General features: G+C 57.9%; 1 protein-coding gene across 2 annotated transcripts in view; it reads right to left on the bottom strand.

Moving 5' to 3' along the window:
- Positions 1–1,685: 1,685 nt before the first annotated feature.
- The window catches only part of CAPZB (capping actin protein of muscle Z-line subunit beta), a gene marked incomplete at its 3' end in the record, with an annotated part of 135,299 nt that continues 121,277 nt past the window's right edge, over positions 1,686–15,707 (bottom strand). Inside the window, exons 7-9 of one of the 2 annotated variants that reach the window (XM_082832302.1) lie at positions 7,582–7,647; positions 6,856–6,932; positions 1,686–2,538 (exon numbers count right to left, since the gene is read on the bottom strand). In XM_082832302.1, coding sequence (XP_082688428.1) covers positions 2,451–2,538; positions 6,856–6,932; positions 7,582–7,647 — 231 coding nt within the window. Of the gene's footprint in view, positions 2,539–5,374; positions 5,478–6,855; positions 6,933–7,581; positions 7,648–15,707 lie in introns of those variants that run through there. The other variant, XM_082832301.1, reaches the window with a different exon arrangement.

Genomic DNA, 15,707 nt, shown 5'->3' with positions numbered 1-15,707 from the left:
ACACCTCAAGGTGGGGGCAGGCAGGTGGCATCTACAAAGAAGGACTGGCCCACAGACCCATCCTCAGTGCCCAGCCCCAGGCCCTCCCAGCCCAGGGTCCCCTTGGTTACTTAGTGAACCTGGGATTTTTTTTTTTTTTTTTTGCCACTCATGGCATGTGTGATCTTAGTTCCAGGCCGCATATCCCAGGGGGAGCAGGCTGTCTGCCTCTGCTTGTTCTGAGGCTTCAGAGCAAAGGCCGCCCCCAGGCCCAGTGACTGGCTCAGCAGATGCTGGACACAGGTGCCCTTTTTCTTCCAGCCTCTTTAGGGCTCACTGGTTCCCAGGAGCAGAAGCCCACTTGCTAAGCAAACAGCAGAGGCTCTTGGCCGGCTGTGGGCTCACAGGAGGGAAGGTTAAGAGGTGAGCTATCGGTGTCTGGAAGGACAGGACAGGCACTACAGCCCCGGGAATCATTCCTGGTGGGAATGAAATGGCACTGTTTCAGCATCAGTCTCTCAAGAGAGCGCATCATAATTGGCCTATTGCGGGCCACCCGGTGGGGATGAGGGAAAGCCGTGGCCACACTGCACCGAGGCTGCGGGGAGGGGGTGGCACCAGAGAAGCAAGAGGGGCCGTGAACAGGTCCACAAGGCCTACGCCACCCCTCGGGCGGAGGGTCCCACAGAGCAGGGAAAGGACCAGCTGGGAGGTGGCCCCGAGCCAGGGGCACACACTCCTCTTCTGCCACTTGGGTCCGGCTGCCCCTCACTGAGGAAACCCGGTTTCAGGGCCCAGCGTCCCTAAGCTCACTGGCCTGACTTAGCAGCAAAAGACAGCAGTGATGGCTCTTCCAGTGATGGAAGATTTTAGAAGAGTAAGATCAGGCCTGGCATACATCACAGTCACAATTTCTGGCTTCCAATTGTTATTTTGGTCACGTGATCGAACACCTGATAAACATGAACTCATTTATCTGTGCCAAGCACTCTACCACGAGGATGTCATTTCCATTGGAGAAGGGCTCTGGGTCCACTGACAGAGCTCCGGCCTTCACCTGTCCGCCTCCCTCATCTTCTCCACCTGAAGGTCCTTGAAAGGAACTGCACGCAGGTGTCTCTCCTGTTCCCCGTCTCTATCTCAGTGGTACTCTGCACTCAGTAAAGATGTGCCCCATCTGGGAACTTTCTCATCAGACCATGCAGAGAGGAGCTGGGCCCAAGGATTCGGGGACAGGCGTGTCAGGGACCCAGGTACCTCAAACCAGAGGGGCTTCGCCGGGGTGTGGGCCCTACTGCCCTGCCAAGCTGCCCTGGTGTCAGCTAGGAGAGCACGGACTACAGCTCGGAGGGACCTTGGGCACGTTAACCCCAACCTGTTTGCCCACGTCACCCAGGGCTGTGAAGATGGCGTGGGACGAGTGTGGACATGCCTGCGCAGAGCAGGTGTTTGCTGAAATGAAAGGGGAGGTGGGGGAGAGCCCCCATCCCATCACACCTGATGATGGGATGGCCCCAGCTGTTCAGGACAGGTGGGGCAGGGTCTGCGCGGAGCGGGGGCCCAGAGAAGCCGCTGGAGATCCGCAAGGACCCCCTGCTCGCTCACCACGTGGGCCCCACGCCCCCACTGGGGTCAGCCCTCCCAGCCGAGCTCACACATGCTTGGACAGCAAGGCAGGCAAGAAAGAACACAAGGCCAGTGCTAACTGCATCCCAGTTTCTTTTTATTTATTTTTTTGTTCTTTTTTTCCTTTTTTTTTTTAAGTATGGAAGCTCAAGTATAAGATGTAGATTTTTTTTTAAGCTTTACAAAAAAACAAAATAAAACAAAAACTCCTTTTGCATTCCATAAAAATTGACAGAAAAGCACCTGGCCAGAAGAGCAGGACGGTCCGCAGGTCCCCGCCCCCCACCGTGTGGTCTCCGCGGGACAGGGGCCAGGCGTGCGGGACGACGCTGAGGGCCACCTCTCCTTTCTCCCAGAGCTGTCCCCTGTCCCCGCCAACCCCCAACCCCAAGCAACTCCCAAACACACGTGGAATCAGATTTCCAGTTTTTCTTCTATCTTTCACACACCACAGTTATTTCATAAAATTTTTTTGTTTTACATTTTTTACACCAATGTAACAAAAGGGTGGGAGGGAAGGGAGGCAGACAGACAGTGTATTTTATGCCTATAAATGGGTGGTGGTGGAGAGACGGGGGGGGGGGCCGGGGCAAACAGAAAACATGGTTTCTATGGAAATACTGAGTTTTGATAGCAAAATGTGGTGGGAAGTAGGCCTCAGAGACAAGAAGGGTGTTTATAGGGTTTATTCTCAGGGAGAGATGGCGCTGTGCAGTGGTGATGCAAGTTGTTGTGTGACCTGGGGGGGGGAGGGAAGGGACGAGGGAGGGAGCAGAAAACGAGTTTCTAAGAAAGGAATCTAGTGAGCGCACGGCAGCGTGTCCGGTTAGTTGGGAAGAAGAGGCTTAACACTGCTGCTTTCTCTTCAAAGCCTCCACCAGGTCGTTCTTAAGAGCTTCTTGTTTTGATTTGTCTGCAAAAGTCTGCACAGACCTGTCCGGGGAGAAGAATTGTCATTAGCAGGCTGAACAGGAAGAGTGCAGCGGCGAGGGGCCGAGGGCTGCCCTGCCGGTGCGTCCAGGGCGAGGGGCCGGGTCACTGGGCTGGGTGCCCCCTTTCCCATCCTCTGGGAGTGCGAGCTGCAAGCTGTGCGGAGGGGGCAGAGGGGTCCAGAGCCCGAGGCCGGCCCCGCGGGGGAGGCCACGGCCCACCTCTGCACCAGGCTGGGCATGACCTGGACTCTGGGGCACAGATCCCAATGTCAGCCTGAATCAGAAGTGGGCCTCCAAGCACGCCACAGCAGAGACCGTCTGTGCTTCAGCCCAGCTGTGGACTCAGGCCAGAGGCCGAGAGATAAGGACCCCGTTACAAAGCACGGGGTGCAGGGCTGGCCACCCGGCAAGCATTAGGAACCGGCACCTCGGACGTCTGAGCCCACTGCCTGGGCAGCACCTGCGGGCAGGCACTTTTAGGCTTCGGCTGCAAGGCACCATCAGCTGTTAACTTGGCCAAGAAAATCCCTCAGCCTGAACTTCAAGAGGCAGGAGGGGACAGGTAAGTGGCCCTGGGTCGCTGCTGTCAAATCCTGAATTTGTGGGGAAATGTTCACGGGAGTGCACTTACGCACAGGTTAGACTGAGCGAACGACAGCTAACCTTTGTAGAGGTTGTACAGTTTACAGAGTGCTTCTCAGGCACACTTCACTCTCACAAGCATTCTGGAGGGGTCTGAGCATTATTCCCAATTTACAGATGAGGAAACTGAGGCTCAGAGAAATGCTCCTGGCAATGACCTTAATGATCACTTTGTCAGATTTCCTCGATGTCTGGGTTAGCCAGGAACTTACTAAACTATTGATAAACTTCCTAACAGTTTCAAAGCAGTGGAAAGAAAGAGTGGAAGGCTACCTTGCAGGAATGCTGTGGAGCCACGGGAATGTCACTCTTGACACGCACTGGCCGTGAAACAGAATGGGAAGGAGAGACCAAAAAATAATCCCCCCCCCACCGAATATGGGTGAAATGCAATGAAGTAGGACCCAGGAGCATCCCACGTGGAATTCTGGCTACTGAGTCCTGGAAACGTCATGGGAAGTGCCCTTGAGATGGTAAAGGAGGAGGCAGAGACGAGGCTTTGAAAGAGTCTATGCGCAGCTACAAAAATTCCCATGAGAAACGCTGACATTTTTGGTTGATGCTGTTGAATACACTTTCCTGAGTGTTTGCTCTGCTCTGCTCTGCTCTGCTCTGCGACGGCCAAAGGAAGGCTCAGGCACCGGCCCTGGCGGCCCTCAGGCTGCAAACCTCAGCCAGCCCACCACGGGCTTCTGGAAAGCTCCCAGTGGGAGGCTAACTTGCCCAGCGGGAGGATGCGGTGGGCGGAGTGGTGGCTCCCACGGCACCCCGGCCCGACTGGGTGCTCTTCTGGGAAGGGGCACGCCAGGCCTGGGCTGCACCCAGCCCCCCCGCTACCCCCCAAAGGAGAAATTTCCAGAGTTAGAACCAGGTAAGGAACAGGAGGTCAGGCTTGGAACGGCTGGAGGTGCAAGGAACAGGACCCTCGTTTAGGGAAAGGAGCTTGGGAAGGTCACTGCCAAGCAGCTCGGAACCAATGCCTGGAGGTGGGAAGGAGGGCCTGTCCTGGACAGAAGGTGCCAGGCTGCCCACTGCTGCAGGGGATCTATGTCAGAAAGCCTCCAGTGGGTGGCCACAGGACTAGCCGAGGTGAGGGATCCAGAAGATTCTAGACCCACCCTAAAAGCTGAGGGGCTGGAGAGGAAACTGCACCATATGGAACGCCTTAAAAGGGGCTTTCTTAATGCTCTGATGGGAGTGTAACGGTCCGAGCATGAGGCTGGAGGCTGACAGACGCCCCAGGCCTGATGCACACACAGACACCAGACTGTGCTGCGGTCCCACGGCTGCAGAAGAGCCGCTCCGCCTGGTTGCACAGGCGCCCCACCTCTGTCCCCCCACTGGGCCTCTTCCGGGTCAGGGTCTCCGAGTCCAGCCCCTGGGCCTGGGAAGAAGCCCCTAAGCCCAGGCCCTACAGCCCTGCCCAGCTGGGTTTCCAAACGCCTCTTATTAAAACCAGTTTCCCTCCTCCTCTCCGGGGATGCTGACTGCTTTCACACATCTGTATCTGTCACTAGCTCAAGTCATGGTCCTTGGCCATCGTCTACAGCCAGACTGCTGCCCCTCCATCGGCGTAAGGAATTTAGGAGGACAGCTGCAGCTCGCCAGGGGCAGAGGGTTATGCCGGTCCCGGCGGCTCCAGCGGCACCCGGTCTTGGGGGTACCAGGCCCGGCCCGGGGATTACAACCGCACTCTGTGTTCCATCCTCAGACTCAGGGCGATACACCGCCCCCTTTTAGGTCGGCTAGCCCCAGTCAATCTCCCACAGAGAAGGGGGGCTCATCTGGCTTCTGGGATCCTTGGTGGACAGCTGGCGAAGCCCCGGCTACACACACAGCAGAGAGGCCGCCAAAGCCACCGGCCAAGCGGGAGGCCACTGGGAGCGGCGCAGGCGAGCGGCTCCTGCCGGAGAGGCGACGGTGATGCCCGGCGATGCCCGGCCTGCTCAGAGGCAGAAGCCCAGACGGCCCGCCCTCACACGCGGCCCCGCCCAGAGTGCAAAGCACACACACACCGCACACGTGATTCAGGTCCGTGTAACGCGGGGCGGGGCGAGTGTGCACGTTAAGGGGCTGCTCCCAGCCGGGCGGACACGGGGTTAGTGGTGTTTAAGGGTCCGGCGGGGCCCGGCGGCTGGTGAGTCCTGTTTAGTGGGGCGGCGCTCAGGCCTCTCAGGCAGGGTACCTGGAGCGGCTTAATTATCAGGCTGGATGTGGATCTGGCGCTGCGTCAGCACTTGGGAAAGCTCCCTCTGCAGCTGCAGGAACTTGGGGTTGTCGGGGATAACGTCAACAGATCTACAGAGAGTGTGCAGAGGTGAGTGCAGCGGCAGGGGAGGACGGGACCCAGGAGCACAAGGGGCGACAGCTGAGAGGACGTGCTGGGCACACACAGGCAGAGAGAGGCCGCTGCTGCTCGGGGCTGTGGTGGGGAGGCTCTGCCGCGGGGCTCCTGCGGGCGGCGGTCCGGCTTTCAGGGGCTCAGGCCACAGCCCCCAGGCTCTCCGCGGCCTTCTCCGATTTGTCAGCCAACGCCCGGGGACCCTGCAGGCCAGGCGGCTGTGTGGCTGGCTCAGGGGCCCCAGGCTCAACAGCCAGAGGACAGCAATGCTCTGGGGGTGGAATAAAACCCACTGGGGGCCAGACCACGTTCCCCACAGGCAGGGAGGAAATCAGAAAGATGATGAGTCCAAAGTGGGCCCATCTTTTAAAACCCTATGAGTGAAAGACTAAAACATGTGTCTCCTGGACAGATTCACAAACCAGAGCTGCTTCCTGTCCACAGTGGGGGATTACAGGAAACCACGGGCAGAGCGTTAGCCCCTGGACCCGCGTGGTGGTGTAGGGCCGCACACCGGCCTCCATCCCACCCCCTCCCTTCGGCAGCCCTGATCCTGGATGGCCGGAGGGCCACTGGGAGTCATCCCTGGTCGAAGGTCACACGGCTCTGGCTGACAGAGGCTGCATGAGATCCCGGCCTCCCGACTCCAAGGCCAGTCGCACTCCACAGCGGCCTCCACTACCCGCCCCCCCAAAGGGGCTCTGGCCTCCTACCCTGCCCACCATGACCTTGAGGACCCAGCGAGCCCCTGAGCCCCCTCTGGCCTTCACTGGGGCCGACGCTGAAGAACCGAGGGCACAAGACGTGGGGGAGGGGCAGCCAACAGCCCTGAGAGCACCCCAGGGTGGCGGGTCCCTCTCCAGAAAGCAGCAGGTCGGGGGGCTCTTTCTGTGGGACACTCTGCTGCCCTGGAAACCAGCCAACCAGAGGCCGGTGGTGTCATGCCCTCCTGCGTCTTAGGGTCTGATCTGGAGGTATCCTCAGGCCCAGGAGCCAAAGGGGCCGGGCAGATTCTTTAGGTGGGACTCAGCCTGAGGGACCGAGAGGTGACTCCAGGGACAAGGGCACCGATGTTGTTAAGGTGAATGGGCCCCAGGAAACAGAAATGGTGCAAGTCTACTCTGATTCCCACATCTATCCTGAGTACACACTCTGTATGCCGGGCTCTACCCTTGCAAAACCTGCATTAACAACCCTATAAGGAGGATAGATACCTCAGCCCTGGTTTACAAAGGAGGAAACAGAGGCCCAAGGCCATAGAGCTCTTGAGCAGTGACCTAGGATTCAAATCCACATCTTTTTTGGTTCCAAAGCCCGTGCTTTGGGGTACATTACCTTAGCCCATTAACGATGTCCTTTGTTTTTCCAAAGTAGATCTCATTCAGCGTACTTCTGATTTTATTTTCCATGTCCTGGAAAAGGAGGCCCGTGAGACTGACGGGAACGCCCTCCCTCCTCCCGCCCGCGCCCCTGCAGTCCCCGCTGTGACCGCAGGGTGGAGGCACGTGAGTGTGTGCCCTGAGCGCCTCCCCATCCTGGCGCCCAGGACGCCAGTACCAAGTCCCGGTGTCCCAGGCTGACCCTCACTGGGAGCTGGCCCACCCCACTCAACCACCCGCCAGCCCTCCCCCCAGCTCTGTGAACAACCCCGTGCAGCTGGAGAGCACCCCCTTCTTCCAGGTGGCGTGGGGAAGGGGGAGCTGAGGTGTAGCTCAAGTCCCCCTCCAGAGCCCACTGGTGTTCCCGGGATCTGCTTCCCGTCTGAGCTCAGGTCTCCGCTCGCACCCACTGGACGGGGGGAGACAGGACTTAGGGCCTCCCGAGCTGAGTCTTCAGGGTGCATGTGTTTGGGGGACAGTAGAAAGGGTGCCTCTGGAGCTGGGCCCTGCTTACGTCCCAGTCAGAAGGCTCAGGAAACACTAGGCCAGGGCAAAACATGAGAAATGCACTGCTGGCTGCCGTGGAGCTGCGAGGGAGCAGCAAGGGAGCCCGGCAGCCGGGCTCCAGGGGCGAACGTCCCATGCGGTGGAGGCGAACCGCGGCAGCAGGAGGCCCACTCACCTCGACCAGGCGCCCGATGTTGGCTATGTGCGGGGAGCAGTCGCTCACGGTTTCATCCTTCTCCATCTGCAAAGAGACAGAATGTTCCTCTAGGTCAGAGAGCCGGGTGAGGGCCCAGGGCCTGTTCTCCCTGCTGGCAGGCCCGGGGCCGGCTGGCGGGGGTTGAAGGCCACTTTTCCAGTGAGGGAGCCCCAGCACAAAGCAACCCAAGTTTCAGGTCGCAGACAGTCCGGCCCGCAGAAGCCCCGAGGCCCCGCTTCCAGGGCAGAGTCTTGCTCCGCCCTTGTGGAGCACACCCCACCTCCACCTCCACAGCCCACAGCAGGGAGGGCGCAGGTGACCACCCCTGCCAGGCACAGGCTCAGCTTGGGGCCTGACGTCGCAGATGAGCCCCCAAAGTGCCGTGCCGCTGCCGTGCCTGTGTGGCAGCTATGGAGGGAGGGACCGGCAACCCGGGTGTCCGGAGACTCCGAGGCTCAGACAGATGGGGTGACCTGCCCAAGGTCACACAGGGAGTGACAGCAGAGCCTGGGTCAAAGCCATGCTTACTTCCAAGCCTACATTCCTTCTACTGTGTGAGGCTGCAGGGCCGGCCGAGTGACCGTGTGGAACTTGAACAAGAGAATCTCAATCCGCATCCCTGGTTACGACAGAGGGGGTTTAAGAGGAGGTGGGACCCAGCGAGCCAGTTCCGGCCCAGTGATCAGTACTCTGATCTCTGGGTATTAAAAGGAAAGGGGGCAGAGAGGGGAGAAGGCACTGATGACCCTGACACGAGCGCTGAGTCATGACGCACGCGGAGCTCTCCCCCAACTTCCACCCTATGTTTAAGGCTTACTTCCCTCACAAGATTATACATTCCTTAAGGGCAGATGTATGTACCTGTTTTACACTTCACAGGTGCCTAGCAGAGTGCTAAGTGCATAAACGCTGTTTAAACCGAGTGGAAGTGTAGCTACGGTCACCACTGTTATTTATTTATTTAGAAAGATTTATTTATTATTAATTCATTAATTTATTTTTGGCTGCATCGGGTCTCAGTTGCAGCATGCGGGCTTCTCTCTAGTTGTGGTGTGAGCAGGCTCCAGGGCGGGTGGGCTCTGTAGTTAGCGGCACGCAGGCTCTCTAGTTGAGGTGCGTGAGCTCAGTAGTTGCAGCGTGCGGGCTTAGTTGCCCCACGGCATGTGGGATCTTAGTTCCCTGACCGGGGATTGAACCCGCGTCCCCTGCATTGTAAAGTGGATTCTTTACCACTGGACCACCAGGGAAGTCCCTCACCACTGTTACTGAAATAAAATCTGGAAGCTGAGGCAGTCTGGGGGAGAATGGATACATGTGTACGTATGGTTGAGTCGCTTTGCTGTGCACCCGGAACTATCACAACGCTGTTAATCAGCTATACTCCAATATAAAATACAAAGTTTAAAAAAATACCAAAAAATCTGGAAGCTGAAATAGGCAACCAAGAAACAGCATGAGAAGACAGGAACTGGATCAGGAAGACGAGAGCTCAAAGTGAATTCAGACTAGTGAAAACAGCAGAGCAAAGGTGGAAGGTTAACTACCTTCAGCACCGGAAGAACGGGGCAGATGCTTGGGGTGCGTCTGTTCGGAGGCTAAAGGCCTCTGCCCTGTCTCACCTGCTTTTACTTCTCTTACCCATTAGGGAGAGTGACTTCCAGGCTGGGAAAGGTAGAAAAGACCCAGTTAGGAGGGAGACAAAGCCGCAGATGGTAGGAGAGAACCAAGTCGCTTTAAATGATTAAGTTTCAGGGTCAGAAAAATCCGATTCTGTGACAGAGACATCCCTGAGAAGTTACGGCACATTTCAGAGGTGCCAGCACACTGGCGGAGGGCAGAGGCTGACCCCACTTCCGTAACAGAAGGAAGGGTGGAGTTGGAGATTAAACACTGGCTGGACACTGACCCAGACAACAGTTTTTGATGGGACCGTTAAAAAAAATCATCTGCTGGCACACTTTCAAATCAGATACTCCAGGAGCCAGCACGGGCTCGCTATGAACACGATCTGCTGCGAGCCTCTCCAATTTCCTACTGAGATGGGGACGCTGGGCTGAAGAACAGAGGGCTCCTCTAAGCTCACATCACTGTGGCAGGTTCCCATCCAAGATCCTGTGGCCGAGGCTGGACGACAGCCCGCTCATGTTCCCAGGGTGGCCTCCAGGGCATCTCGCACGATTCTCTACCTGGCCCTGGGTCTACCTGTTTGTCCAGGACTTAAAGAAAGGCACAGCGCAGAGGGTTCATGGGATCCTATTGCCAGCATCAAGGGTGGAGGTGATGAGACCCCGAGACACGGGTCAGCTGCAGAGCACAGCACTCCCTGGCGGCAGCGACCTCACTCCACCTGGTCCTCCTAAGAACCACTTTAAAGCCGAGGAAGCCAAAGCTTAAAGGTGTCAGGTGCTCTGCCCAGGTGACAGCCCCGCCTGAGCCCGCAGCTCTGCTCCTCCAGCCCCAGCGCGCTGACTGCCTTCACCAGGGCAAACGCAAACCACCTGCTTTGGCTCAAACACTAATCTCACCAAGAACAAAATGAGGAACAAGCCCAGTGAAGAGACTTGTGGGTTTTAGGTGAATTCAAGCTGGACAAGAATGTGACGGGACCAAAAGGAAACTATATTACAAGAGCCCAGCTCAGGGGCGACGCGCCCCCCATCACGCAACGAAGCTGCAGGGGCGAGGCTGCGTCACTTGCTGAGGGAGGGCCCCCCGTTCCGTCCCAGCCCAGCCACGTCCACAGGGCTGGATGCAGTCTGGGTTTTCAGAGAGCCGTGGGCGAACTGGAGTCCTTCTGCTTAAAAGGTCTGAACACCCTGACCCCAAGAAATGGGAAAGAATTTGGATATCTCAGGCCGGGAGGGGAAAGACTCGGGAGGTCCTGGCCATGCTCTGAGGGCCAGGCTGTCCAGCAGGGGCATGTCCGGCAATCCATGTCATTGCCAAGGGGCGATGGAGCTCTCTGTTATTATATCTGCATCTGCTCACAGAGCAATGAGCCCTGGGTCCCTGCAGGTGTCTGGGGAGAAACGGGGCGGCCATTTGTCAAGATGCTACAAGAGGGGGATCTGGAGTAGAGAGATGGTCTGGAACCCACAGCCTTGCAAGGCCCTTTCAAAGTCAGGAGACTAAGTCTGAGAGTGAAGACGCCTGGTTCTGGCAAGACCGTTTGGCTGAGGGCTGGCCGAACAGGAGAGACTGAGTGAGATGCTAAAATGATCGGCTGCTCTGCCCCCAACACCGGGCCCTGAGCCACCCCGGGCACTCTGGCCAATGATCCTGGGGAGTCTCGCTCAGGGGTTGACACAAAACAGGAGGTGAGCGTGCCCATGAACTTCAAAGTGAAGTCACACCCCACCGTTTCAGGTGGATGAGCACCCCACCCTGGGCAGCGCCGTGGCGTTTGTGGGACATGCTGGGCCCTGAGCAAAACCCTGCGGCCACGACGACTGGAGCGTGTGCATGTTGAACAGGGGCTGGGACCGCACTCCGCCCTGAGGAAGGACGGCGCTTGCCTACCCATTCTTTTTTTCTGGTACGCGGGCCTCTCACTGCTGTGGCCTCTCCCGTTGCGGAGCACAGGCTCCGGACGCGCAGGCTCAGCGGCCATGACTCACGGGCCCAGCCGCTCCGCGGCATGTGGGATCTTCCCGGACCGGGGCACAAACCCGTGTCCCCTGCATTGGCAGGCGGACTCTCAACCACTGCGCCACCAGTGCATTTTTGGACACCGACACGCTGGCACTGAGTGTCCTCTCCTCCCACGTGGAAGAGGTTTCTGTGCCCGGCCAGACGGCAGCTCAGGGCTGCTCTTCCGGGCAAGGAGAGGCCTGCGGGGGGGGGCGTCTGACCCAAATGAATTATGTCCTTCCACAAACTGGCCTCTCTGCCTCCCCAGCTCCACGCAGACGGCAGACTCCTGGCAACCCCAGGGAAGCAGTGAGGCTCTGAAGCTCAGTGAGGGCCCCATTTTAAATGCGCACCAACCACGCAAAGTTGAGGCCAGAACTGGCGGCAAAGGGCTCAGGGCCATCAGGGAAGCAAAGTCACATCAGATATCCGACCTCTTGGGTATCATCTCTGCTTCAGAATCAAGAGCCATCCTCCAACAAAGGAAAAGGCTGGAAATGCTGGGCGCTCAGAGATAAAAGAGGTCTGGGCATGGGGGCCAGGGCGGGTGAGCCTCCCCCAGGAGCAGACCGACTACCAGGGAGGACACAAGGGGCCACGAAGCTTGAGGCAGGGAATCTGAGCCCAAGGCAAACACCCAGCAGGGCCAGGGGAAGGGAAGGAAGAGGGTGGGCCGGGGTCGGGGCAGAGGCCCGGCACACAGACATGCCTCCACGGCCCCCCTGCCCGCACCCTGCCGACTCCCTTCACACCTGGTCAGGGTCAGCTCGCTGGCAAAGTTGATCTGCCAAAAACAGAACTACTTTTGCACCGCAGGTATTATTACATCCTTATAGAGGGGATGCCAGAGGAGAACATTTTCATGTGCTGTGGTCGCACAGATGTTCCACAAGGTGGTTCCAACAGAGTCTGGAGTCAGAGCGCAGCCCGCCTGTCCCCATCAAGCACCTCTGCTCCTCTCCGTGGCCCGGCGACGTGGAGGACACGGGTGAGTGTGTAGAAAGCAGGCCATTTTCCTCAAAAGGGAAAACGTGAGCAGTGCCGTGCGGCACTTTGCAGTGAGCAGAGCCTGGAGGGTGGGGACCTGCAGGAAGCCAGCCCCGTCTAACGGCTGCTGCTCTGGAGCCCTGGGGGGCGAGGGCCTTCCTTGCCTCTGCACTGCACCGGAGAACCTAATATGTGCACCAGGCCCAGAACGGCGCCTGCTGAACGGCAGCTCCGCTCCCGGGACTCTCCCCGGCCTGGCTCCTCCTAGTAACTGGGCTGGACTCCGGGTCAGAGCGCAGCTGTGAGGCCAGGATGTAACATGCTGTCAAGCCAGAAGACAGTGGTCAGACAGCGGTCAGACAGCCTCTCAAGGAAGGTTCGGTTTGCCCAGTTTAGGAAAAATTTAACTGAGCCTAAAACTGTATACATTCTAGAAGATGGAAAAGTCTCTGCTTGCGCGACAGGTGGTAGTAGCAGTTAACAGCTATTATTCATTGGGCATAACCCATGTGTCAAAATGTTTTTTTATTTCTGCTCTACAACCATCTTTCCAAATGGGCATTATTAAGCTCGATGGTGAAAGTGCTGAATTTCAGAGAAGGGAAGTGGTTTGTCCAGGTCGCACAGCTGGAAAGAGACTGGGCTAGGATCTGAACCAAGGTCTAGAGGATTCCAAAACCTGTTTTCTTCCAGGAGATTGCTCCATTTTCTCAACGTCACCCACGTTCTTTACCGGAAAACTCAAGGACAAACCGCAGTCCAGGGCTCAGAAATTCCAAGCAGTTTCATCCCTGCCTCACCCGCCTGCCTTCCCCCAACCCTTCCCTTTTTTCGGATGTCTGCTCTGTTCCTCGTTCCTCGCCTGCCCGACCTTCCTAGCGGGGGATGGGCACAGGGAGGCAGCCTCACACCAGCTTTCTCTCTCGAACAGGCTGGGTCATTCCGCCCCAGGTCACCGGATGTACACCAAAGCATCCCTAGAAGCCACGCCACTCAAGCCTCTCCACCCCTGAACCCAGGAACCTCAGGGAACAAGGGAGCACCTGGAGCTGGGCCTCCCCGGGTGAGAAAGTTCTCCCTGAGCCACCCCGAGTTTGGCCCGGACCCCTCTGTTCCCCACATCTGGAGGGAAGGCCATGGGCTCTTCCCCCTGCAACATGCCGCCTTGCCTGACTGCCAAGCGCGAGTCAAAGAGGATTTCCCTGCATTAACACGCGGGCAGGTGCCTCAGCTGGAGTTTCACTGCTCGAAGATACATCACAAGGGAGCCCGGTGCTGAGCCGGGGGGAGAGCTCGCCTTCCGAGTGTCCGCCCTCACATCCCAGCTCCACAGGACATTCCACCTCTGCTTCTAAATATTTAGTCGGAAAAAGATGTCAAATGAACATCTGCAGCGCCCGGCCCCAGACTGGAAACCTTGGATCTCTTTCCCGAGATTCGCAGTCTTGCCTCTTTCCCACGCCTCCAGCTGTCACATAGAAGTGACCTCTCAGTGCAACTTCCTTTTCAGCGCGTTGGTACTTGGCCTGCGGAAAGCAGCCTTCCCACCGGGGCCCAGGTGGCAGCTGCCGCCCTCCTGCCCTCAAGGATTGGCCGTGATGAGCCTCTGTGAAGACGGCACTCACCTTGCCTCCCACAGCTGCAGGGATCTGCCAAAACACTTTCTCTGCTTGCTTTCCAGGGACGTCCCTAAGAGACGTCTTTTGGCGGGGGGCGGGGGGGAGGGTGGACAAAAGGCCGGAGTGGAGGAGATGGGTGAGGGCGCCTTGGTCTGAGCCCCTGGGGCATCTCCACAGCCCAGGTCACAATGAGGTGTGAAATGTAGCTCCAGTACATTTACCAAGAGCGGTAAGAAAGTCAGTGAGAGGGGCTTCCCTGGTGGTGCAGTGGTTAAGAATCCGCCTGCCAATGCAGGGGACACGGGCTCGATCCCTGGTCCATGAAGATCCCACATGCTGCGGAGCAATGAAGCCTATGCGCCACAACTACTGAGCCTGCGCTCTAGAGCCCGCGAGCCACAGCTACTGAAGCCCGCGTGCCTAGAGCCCGTGCTCCGCAACAAGAGAAGCCACCGTAATGAGAAGCCTGCGCACCGCAACGAAGAGTAGCCCCGCTCGCCACACCTAGAGAAAGCCCACGTGCAGCAACGAAGACCCAACACAGCCCAAAAAAAAAAAAGGCGGTGAGGGGGCCTTGAGAGAGGAGAAGATGGAGGCAAAGCCTGGGGAGCCAGGGAAAGGGACTCCTGGAGGGAAATTCCGCCAAGCCCAAGCCATGGCCCTTCCCAGGACAGGCACAGGAAGCAGGAAAGTGGGGGAGCCCTGGGCATCGTGCCAGGGAGGGGTGGCCCCGGCCTATGCAGCTGCGGGGTGGCCAGTATGAGCTGGATGGAAACGGGAGAGCTGGGAGCCCTCGGCCTGGCTGGGCGCACCTGACCGCTGGCTAGGATGGCTGCCAGGGTCGGGGCCTGGTGAGATGGCCCCTTCCCTCCTGACACACGTGGGAAGGTGTGAGTGTGCAAGTGAGTGTGGAGCTGCCATTACGCCTGGGTCACAGCAAGTACAGCTTACTGGAGGAACTCGAGCGAGGAAGACCCACCTGAGCCCAGCGCTCACACCCTGGGGTCACCCCAAGACGTCTCCAACCCGTCCCTCCTCTACTCCTCCTGCCTCTGCCCTTCCTCGTTATTTCCTGCCTTGAGGCTCCTTCACTGACCACCCGGCCACGGGCTAGTCACTGCAGCCACCGCTGGGGCCATCCTTTGAAGTCACAAATCTGATCAGATCAGTTGACTACTTAAAAAATCTTAAAACCCTCCGCACTAGCTCTGGTGGTGAAGGCGTCTCATGTGGTCACTTGGGTTCCTGCAAGAGGCACCCAAAATGTGGCGCTGCTGAGCACACTCCAGGGAGGCCTGGCGCCTCCACTGGACTCCGTGGTTCTGGCCCCACTCGCCACAGGGCCTGTTTCTGGGGCCACTGGCCCACTGCCGCTGCCCACGCTGCTCGAGGGGCTGCCAAGGGAGTGCTCCTGGGCGCCCGCAGGGCAGTGTCCTGACTGCTCAACGCATTTCTGTGCAAATGCTTACTGAGCATCTCTTAAATGCCAGGCCTACAGATACGGGACAGATTAAGACCAAAAAAATGCAGTGCTGCAGAATGCAGCTTTCTTTTCTTCTAGGCAGACAAATCTGGGTTCACATCCCAGCTCTGCCTGCTACTTAGGTAAATCACCACAGCAAATTACTTAATAGCCTAAACCTCAGTTTGCTCACCTGCTAAATGGGAGCGATCACTATGCTGTTGACAACCCAATCAACAGAGACAGCCCACATTACCACACGTGTTCACTCTGGATCACTGATCTGCTAAGCTTTCCTGGAACCCCTTCGCCTCCCATCCAAGAGAACCAGAGATGTTTTCCCAAGGCTCATCTGGGACAAACAGCTAAACCCGCAACCCTCATTTCCCCTGTATGCGCAGAAGCTA

Source organism: Leucopleurus acutus (assembly GCF_964270905.1).
Source record: "Leucopleurus acutus genome assembly, chromosome: 2".
In the NCBI taxonomy this organism is placed as follows: Eukaryota; Metazoa; Chordata; class Mammalia; order Artiodactyla; family Delphinidae; genus Leucopleurus; species Leucopleurus acutus.
This window is presented reverse-complemented; position numbering and strand designations above follow the sequence as displayed.